We start from the raw sequence: 9,232 nt of genomic DNA, 5'->3' as shown, positions 1-9,232 counted from the left end.
ATATACTACTATGAACTAGAACAGTCTACTACACTAAACTACTCACTCTGAACTAGACACATCCCACACCACTACTTTAATGAACTCAGAACAATCACGATTATACTCTACTCACTCATGCAATGAACAACAGTCATCTACCAAAACTACTGATGGATAGAACATCCTCACTACTATGACTACTCAACTATATCTGAATAGTCACTACCATCAACTACTATGAATAGACAGCATCTACTAACTACACCTATAATAGAACAGTCACATCCAAACTACTATGGATAGAACAGTCACTACTATAACTACTATGAAACAGCACTACTATAACATACACTATGAATAGAACAGTCATACTATACATACCATAACTCGATGAATAACAACCAGTCACTACCATAACTACTATGATAGAAACAGTCACTACTATGTAATAGAACATCACTACCCATAACTACTATGGATAAACCAGTCACTACCATAATCTATGGATAGAACAGTCACTCATGAATAGAACAGTCACTTACCAACACTACTATAATAGAACAGTCACTACCATAACTACTATGGATATTAGAACAGTCACTACTATGAATAGAAACAGTCACTACTACTAACTACTAGAAGATTAGAACAGTCACTATATACTACTATAATACGAACTACATGATAGACAGTCACTACTTATAACATACTACTATGATAGAACAGTCACCTACCATAACTACTATGATAAGAACAGTCACTACTATGGATAGAACAGTCCACTACCATAACTACTATGGTAAACAGTCACCACTCACTATGATAGAATAGAACTATCACTACTATGATAGAACAAGTCCACTATATGAATAGAACAGTCACTACATACACTTACTATGATAGAAACAGCACTCATACTACTATGAATAGAACAGTCACACTATATAACACTACTATGAATAGAACAGTCACTACATTATACTACTACTATAGAAAGTACTAACTATGAAACATTCACTACCTATGAATAGAACAAGTCACTACCATTACTTAATAGAACCAGTCACTACTATAGATCACACACTACTATGGATAAAACAGTCACTACTATTATGAAAAACAGTCACTACTATAGAATCTAGAACAGTCACTACTCATAACTACTATGAATAGAGTCACACTATGAATATAGAACAGTCACTACTATAACTACTATGATAGAACATCCAGCACTTAAACTATATACATAGAACAGTCACTACTATAACTAGCATAGACACAGTCCACAACTACTATGGAGTAAACATCACTACTTATGAATTAGAACATCATACCATAACTACTATGAATAGAACTACCGTTCACTACTATGATAGAACAGTCACTACCATAACTACTAGACTAACATCCTACATAATACAGAACACACTCACTACCATAAACTCACTATGAGATAACAGAACAGTCACTACTATTATTAGGTTTACTACTAGTAATAGAACAGTCCACTACTAACTTACTTATGACTAGAACAGTCACTAACTATGAATAGTACAGCACTACTATAAAACTACTCAGGGATAGAAACAAGTCACTACTATCGAATCATAGAACAGTCACTACTTGCATCTAAGAACAGATCAGCTACTACTAAATGACACTATGAAGTAGAACAGTCCACTACTATGAATGAAACAGTTCAAACACAGATGACCATTACACGGATAGAGTACTACTATGAATAGAACATCACTACTATGATTAGAACAGTCACTACTATAACTACTCATGAATAATAAACAGTTTCACTACCATATCACTACTATGGATTAGAATCCAGTCACTACCATAACTACTATGAATAGACACAGTCAACTACGATGAATAAGTAACCATCACTACACAAACTACCGCTAGGAAGAACCCAGGCCCCACTACCAATAACCTTACTATGAACTCCAGACCCAATCCCCGAATCCTACAAACCTACCGATAGGAAGTAAACCCACTTCACACTACATGATACACTAACCATCTTCATGCGACTGTCAGTAAGCACCAATCGACACATATACTGAGCCGTCCGGACACGAACAAACATCGTCGTGATGTGCGCACATAAGCGCAGCAGCCTCACGTCCGGCGTCAGATCCCATACGAGCCCCGATCCTAACTCACCGACACTCTCACATCTCAATCAAGGCAATTCCGCGTTAACACATCCATCACTCCACTGCACTCTACAGAACACCTCACCACCGATCGACTCTCATAAGCGTGTACAGTATCACATCTAACTCCGCAACACGCGCACTCGCATCCACCTAATCTACTATGTAGAGTTATCATCCCTTCCAAACACGACACACCCTATTAGTGCTCACCCTCCTCTGATATTCCCTCCCGTCATTCGTGTCAAGCCTCACTCTCTCTCACGAGACCACTTCTAGGATACCACTCTTATGTACTACAGAAAAGTCTTAGCAACCATCCCACTAGAGATCCGCTTACCTCAGACATCGCTACCATGATGTCCACGTCGATTCACCAAACTACCGATCACACAACTTCGACCTCAACGAGACTCACGACCGCTAATTTACTATCCATACACGCCTCTATACGATCGATCTCAACATTAACAAAACAACACTCACCCTCTCCTTTGTAGATATCCGACCGCAATTACGTCGACCGCACGAGCCCGCGCAACCCAATCATACCTGAGCCACCATCTATATACACTACTACAGCATCACTTCAAACCCTACCATGGAATCCGCTAAACAGTCACTACCATACCTACTTCATGGATGTCAGCAACAGTCACTACCATTATACGACTACGAATAGAACATCACTACTACTGAGAGTAACAGCTCGCACTCACCATAGCACTACATGAATCGTAGAACATTCACTACCTTATAAACTTACGATGAATAGAACTAGTCGACTACCAGTAAACTACGTAGAATAGAAACAGTGACTCACCATAACTACAGAAATATAAACCAGTCACTACTATAACGTACTATGAACTAAACATAGTCACCTACTCTAAACTACTCATGGAAATTAGAACATTCACTTATCTATAATACTATGAATAGAACAGTCACTACCATAACTACTAATGATAGAACATCACTACTATGATAGAACATCACTTACCATAACTACTATGTTAATATAACAGTCACTACTATAAACTACTATTTAAGTTAAACATCACTACCATACACTATGAATATAACATCACTCAACCATAGACTACTCCATGAATAGAACCATTCACTACTCATAATCTACTAGAGTTAGTAACAGTCACTACCATAAACTACTATGAATAAACAGTGCGACTGACCATAACTACTATGTGATAAACGATCACTACTGATGAATAGACGAACAAGTCACTACCATAACTATCTATGAATCTCAGAACAGTCACTACCATTAACTGACTATGGATAAGACAGTCACTACCATAACTTACTATAAAGTAGAACAGTCGACTTACGTATAGACTACTAGATGGGCATAGGAACAGTCACTAGCTAATGGATAGAACACTCACTACCGATAACTTTAATATGGATGGAGTACGAGCTCATACTCATAACTACTATTAATTATAAGCAGTCACTACCATAACTACTAATAATAGAACCTACGGCACTGAACCTATAACTACTTGTAGAACAGTCACTACGTTATAACTTAACTGTGTGATGAACTACATTTCATCTACATATCACTACTTGTAGCTAGACCACATCCACTACCATTAAATGCCACTACTTAGGCCCTAAGAACACTCATCCATAACGTACCTCGGAAATGCGTTTAGAACAGTCACTACCATAACTACTATGAACAGAACATAAGACATAGTAACTCATGTAGACAATTTTGCTGTCTTGGTGGTCACTATGGTTTTTATATTGTACACCGTGTCCTTCTGATTAAATGGTTGGAATGTAATATCACAGCCTGATTTTTTTGTTGTTGTATTCACCTGTTTTCTTGTAGGATGACATCAGTGAAGCTGACATCGAAGACTCATTCAAATCCATGTTTGCTCAGCTGGCAGGAGAGGTGGTTATCCCTTATTGGTCTGTTAGCTGTTAGATAAATTAGAGATGTCCATCGTAGGAATATCAACTATATTATATCTAATTCAGATTACAAATATTCTTGAACTAATTTGTTCTAAGATTATTTAAAGGTTGGGACCTTCAAGATTTTTCTAAACCTATGCTATGTCTAAGCCTTGTTTTTTTTCTCAATTGCTCTTCTGTGTTTTAGGATATGGAGATTTCTGTCCGTGAGCTTAGGACCATCCTGAACAGAGTAGTGACTAGACGTGAGTACAGCTGTTTCCTTTGCTTTGAACCGCCCCAATTTCCTGATATTCCAAACCCCAACCCAGTCCACCGTTGGTGTATGCCCCCCCTTCTCAGGAGGACAGGAAGTAGCCTTGTGGGTTCTGCTGTGGGAAGACTCATCAGTTTAACTGTTTGTCGTTTGATTTCAGACGAAGACCTGAAGACAGACGGCTTCAGTATGGAGTCCTGTAGGACCATGGTCAACCTTATGGATGTATCCTTTTCACGTTGTTTTTCCCCACACCCGTACTCTGGACAGGACTCGCCCGACCCTTGCTCATTCTAAAGAGTTGTGATTGGCCAGTGGTCTCTCAAGACCCTATAGACTTGAGAACCCTTTTGATTTGACAGTCCTCCTGCGAATCAGCTCCCTTTATGCTGTCGGTATTGAACAGGGTCTCTACACTAGCAGGATGTCTCTGATTGGCTGACTGAAGAGTTTCCTTTCCATTCCTTGACTCAGCAAATCCCCCAGAAGGATGGCACTGCCCGTCTCGGCCTGGTAGAGTTCCAGATGCTCTGGAATAAGATCAGGAAGTGGCTGGTAAGGCCTGGCTTGAATCCTAAACGGCACCCTATTCCTAATATAATGCACTGCGGCCCAGAAATCTATCTGGGTTAGAGTTACCCTGGACAATTAGAGTTTGGGACATAGTTCTTCTATGACCATGTACTGTTGTTGATGAGAACTAAGGGGACTGTAATTCCTTAGAGCCCAGTTGTTGATGAGAACTAAGGGGACTGTAATTCCTTAGAGCCCAGTTGTTGATGAGAACTAAGGGGACTGTAATTCCTTAGGGCCCAGTTTGTATCTGGCTTGAAGGTGCACAATACTGATTAATTTAATTTGACTCTGCATTAATCTACAGCCTTTTGCACAACTGCAATAACAGGAATAACACAGCATATAGACTCAGTGGACAGTTTATTAGGTACACCACCCCGTTCACAAGAAATGGATCGCTCCTACAGACAGTGAGGCACGTGGCCGTGGCTTGCTATATAAAACAGGCAGGCATCGAGGCATTCAGTTACTGTTTGATTGAACGTTAGAATGGGGAAAAACAAGTGACCTAAGCGACTTTGAGGATGGTATGATCGTCGGTGCCAGGCGCGCCGGGTCAAGAATCGTGCAAACTAACAGGCGGGCCACAAACAGTCAAATAACGGCGCAGTACGACAGAATGGCATCTCGGGAACGCACAAGACGTCGATCCTTGTCATGGATGGGCAGCTGACAACCACACAGGGTTCCTGTCAGATAAAAACAAGAAGAAGAAGCAGCTCCAGTGGACACGCCATCACCAACACTGGAAAAGTGTGTGTGGAAAAAACATCTCCTGGACCGACGAATCCCACTTCCTGTTGCGTCGTTGCTGATGGCAGAGTCAGGATTTGGCATCGGCAGCATGAGTCCATGGTCCCATCCTGCCTGGTGTCAACCGTACAGACTGGTGGTGTTGGTATGATGGTGTCAACCGTACAGACTGGTGGTATAATGGAGTGTGGGGAATGCTTTCCTGGCACACGTTAGGTCCCTTGATACCAATTGAACAACGTTTCCATGCCCCGAAGAATGCAGGCTGTTCTGGAGGAAAAAGGTTGGGTTCTGACCTGGTACTAGATGGGTGTACCTAATAAACTGAATCATTCAAAGAAATGCATGTATTTCCTACCTTTTGAAATCTGTATGGCCATGATTCAATCAAAGGTGCGTTATAGCGCCAGGCACTATTGAATCTGACAATGCTTATTTTATAGGCATTTTCCATGACGTTCACAGAGATCGCATTTCATGGTTAAACGCTGGGCATGTAGTCGGCTGCGACATAACGCGACATGAAATTTAATCCCGGGCCTATGTCTATAATATCTGTGTGTTTATCGGTAGGTCATCTATAGAGAATATGACATGGACAAGTCAGGGTCCATGAGCTCAAGATTTGGGTATGTGGCAGCCCAATTCAGATGTTTTTTTTTTTACTTTCTTTATTCACCTATTTTGTTCTTTGACCAATACGGAATCAGCGTCTGAAATAGAGTTAAAATTGTGAGTGAATCAAAAAAGACTCGATTTAGGTTTCATTCTTCAGGGACAGTCTCTTATATATCTAGGTCCATTATATCTAGGTCAATTTATGTTCATTTCTACTGGTGTCGTGTGAACTTTGATTGAAGCCATGCCCTTTATATGATCTGTAGAATGGCAAGAGTTTCTCTTAAGACACACATAAAACCGACAGTGTTCACTCCCAGGTAGTGAACCGTGTATTTATTGAAGGCAACTCCTCCATTCACCATCCAGCTCTTTTGGCAAGACAGGATTGACAATCAGATACCTTTCAAGACTAGTCAACATGTAGATATATAGATGTAATCAGAAAAACATTGGCGATAAAAACATCAAGTGGCTCTTATTTACTCATTTGAAATAAGTTCTAAAATGTAAAGTAAGGGAGAGGCATCTTGTTAGTACAGTAGACATTGGAATGGATTTTAATCTAGTTTAATTATGTTGAACTCCTCGCATTGCTTGCTTTGGTCTTATTGGATCATCTCATAGAGAGCAATCAAAAATACATTAAGTCATCCTGTAATTCAATCCACTCACAATACTTTACCATCTGGCTTTAATCCGAATCCACTCAATACATTTTAACCGAGCGGAATGAAAAATTAGATTACCGATTGCGTCTTAATCAAGTCCCTCAAATCACATTTTACCATGATTTAGATGAAATTAATGTATAAATCATCATGAAATAGTAACACATCCCTTTTAATCAAGTCCACTCAAATACATTTTTACCTTACATATTGGAGAATTAGTATTAAACATACCCTTTAATCAGTCGACTCAAATACATTTTACCAATGAAAATTAAGATTAACCGATCCTTTAATCAAGTCCACTCAAATACATTTAGTAACTGCAGCTGGAAAATTGGAGTTTTCACCATCCTCTAATCCTTCAAATACAATTCAATAAAGATCAACTATCTTCAAGGCCAACTAAACATTTTACTTCCAATGAAAATTCATTAACCCACCTATTAATCTGCTGTGTATTGTAATCCAATCCACTGGTCTCAGTACTAAAAATATTATCCCATATGAGATGTTTTTAAACCACACCATAAAACGATGATTTGTTTATTTTGTCAGTTTATACTTTCTCAGTTTTAATAACTAAAAAATAGCAGTAATTTCATCATATACAGTAACTTTCTACAACTGCAGTAGTACCGTGATCGCCCAATTCACTCGAATGACCTTCAATACTTCCACATAGTGACATTACGTTCAAATAATGTTCGCTCAAATATCCAGTCTGTGGTAAAAGAAGATCTAATGTTTTGTGGGAATAGAGACAAATTATATTACCGATCCAGCAAAACTTGGTCGAATAAATCAAGATCCTCTTCATATCCGACGCAAAATAATAAACATATAACATCTAAAGAGGGACAATTCTTTGACAACGTTGTTTGACAGAACCTCGGTGAGTGAGTCTCCAGGATGTACTTCTGTTAATATTCCAATAACACCCGTGGGGTCAACCAGGTGATGAAACGGTCCACGTGCAACTAAACAGCAAAAACCAAACAGATTGATCCTCTTCAACTTCAGCTAATGTGATTTAAAAACGTGGTTCTTACAGCAACGTGATGCTCGTGCTCTGACCCATGCTGTTCACGAGACAGCTCTAGTAGGGCCGGGACGATACAGTATGGGTTCATAGTTGTTGTCATCTCGCTTTGTTTAGCAGACAGATGCTTACAATTCCACAGTGAATAAAATGTTTTTAAAAACCAAAAACATTCTAACATTTGATAGTAACGCCCGTAGGCATGGGGTGTGTGTGGTCTTTAAGCTTTGCTCGGAGGTCTCGCTCCTGCATTACATGGCTAGTAGAACACTCACTGCTATAATGGGGCTTAGCATTGAGGGGGTGAGGGGGTGTGCCTGTAGTGGCTGGGTGTGGAGGTTGGTAGGTGTGGAGGGTGGGTGTGAGGGGCTGTGCTTGTGTACGTAGCTGGAGGGTGGGGTGGGTGAGGGGCTGTGCTGTACTGTAGCTGGAGGGTGGGGTGGGGTGAGGGGGCTGTGCTGTACTGTGCTGGAGGGGTGGGGTGGGTGAAGGGGGCTGTGCTGTACTGTAGCTGGAGGGGTGGGGTGGGTGAGGGCTGTGCTGTACTGTGCAGGGGTGGGAGGCTGGTGAGTGTGTGAGGGGTGGGTGAGGGGCTGTGCTGTAGTGTAGTTTGGAGGGGTGAGGTGGGTGAGGGGCCGTGGTAGTGTAAGGTGGCAGGCTGAGGTGGGTGTGGTAAGGGTGTGCTGTAGTGTAGTTGGCAGCTGGAGGGGGGTGGAGTGCAGGGTGTGCTGTAGTGTAGTTGGGGGCCGTGGTCAGGTGTATAGGTGCTAGTTGGAGTGGTGGGTGGTCGGTGTGCTTGCTAGTGGAGGCTGAGGTTGGGGTGGGTCAGGGTGCACTATTGAATCTGACTCTTATTTATAGGCATTTTCCATACGTTCAGATCGCATTTATGGTTAAACGCTGGGGTGTAGTCGGCTGCGACATAACGCGACATGAATTTAATCCCGGGGCCTATGTCTATAATATCTTGTGTGTTATCGTAGGTCATCTATGAGAATATGACATGGAAGTCGGGATCCATGAGCTCCTATGAGATGCGACTTGCTGTGGAGTCGCAGGTATAGTTATATATAAACACACACCACACACACACACACACACACACACACACACACACCACACACCACACACACACACACACACACAACCACACACCACACACACACACACACACACACAACACACACCACCAACACACCACAACACACTA

General features: G+C 41.1%; 1 protein-coding gene across 1 annotated transcript; it reads left to right on the top strand.

Moving 5' to 3' along the window:
- The first annotated feature begins 4,003 nt into the window (after positions 1–4,003).
- LOC112073034 (calpain-1 catalytic subunit-like) lies at positions 4,004–9,086 on the top strand. Its single transcript, XM_070440023.1, has 6 exons — positions 4,004–4,083; positions 4,294–4,351; positions 4,523–4,587; positions 4,849–4,917; positions 6,265–6,296; positions 9,035–9,086. Exons 1-6 carry the CDS (start codon positions 4,060–4,062, stop codon positions 9,084–9,086), a joined length of 300 nt encoding a protein of 99 aa, XP_070296124.1. The 5' UTR covers positions 4,004–4,059.
- The last annotated feature ends 146 nt before the right edge of the window (positions 9,087–9,232 follow it).

The sequence above is a fragment of the Salvelinus sp. IW2-2015 genome, unplaced genomic scaffold (assembly GCF_002910315.2).
Source record: "Salvelinus sp. IW2-2015 unplaced genomic scaffold, ASM291031v2 Un_scaffold2128, whole genome shotgun sequence".
NCBI classification, from domain to species: Eukaryota; Metazoa; Chordata; class Actinopteri; order Salmoniformes; family Salmonidae; genus Salvelinus; species Salvelinus sp. IW2-2015.
This window is presented reverse-complemented; position numbering and strand designations above follow the sequence as displayed.

Coding starts and splice junctions, on each gene's coding strand:
- LOC112073034 (XM_070440023.1), top strand. CDS start 4,060: ATGTTTGCTCAGCTGGCAGGAGAG. Junction 4,084..4,293: donor TTGCTCAGCTGGCAGGAGAG/GTGGTTATCCCT, acceptor TCTGTGTTTTAG/GATATGGAGATTTCTGTCCG. Junction 6,297..9,034: donor GAATATGACATGGACAAGTC/AGGGTCCATGAG, acceptor GACATGGAAGTC/GGGATCCATGAGCTCCTATG.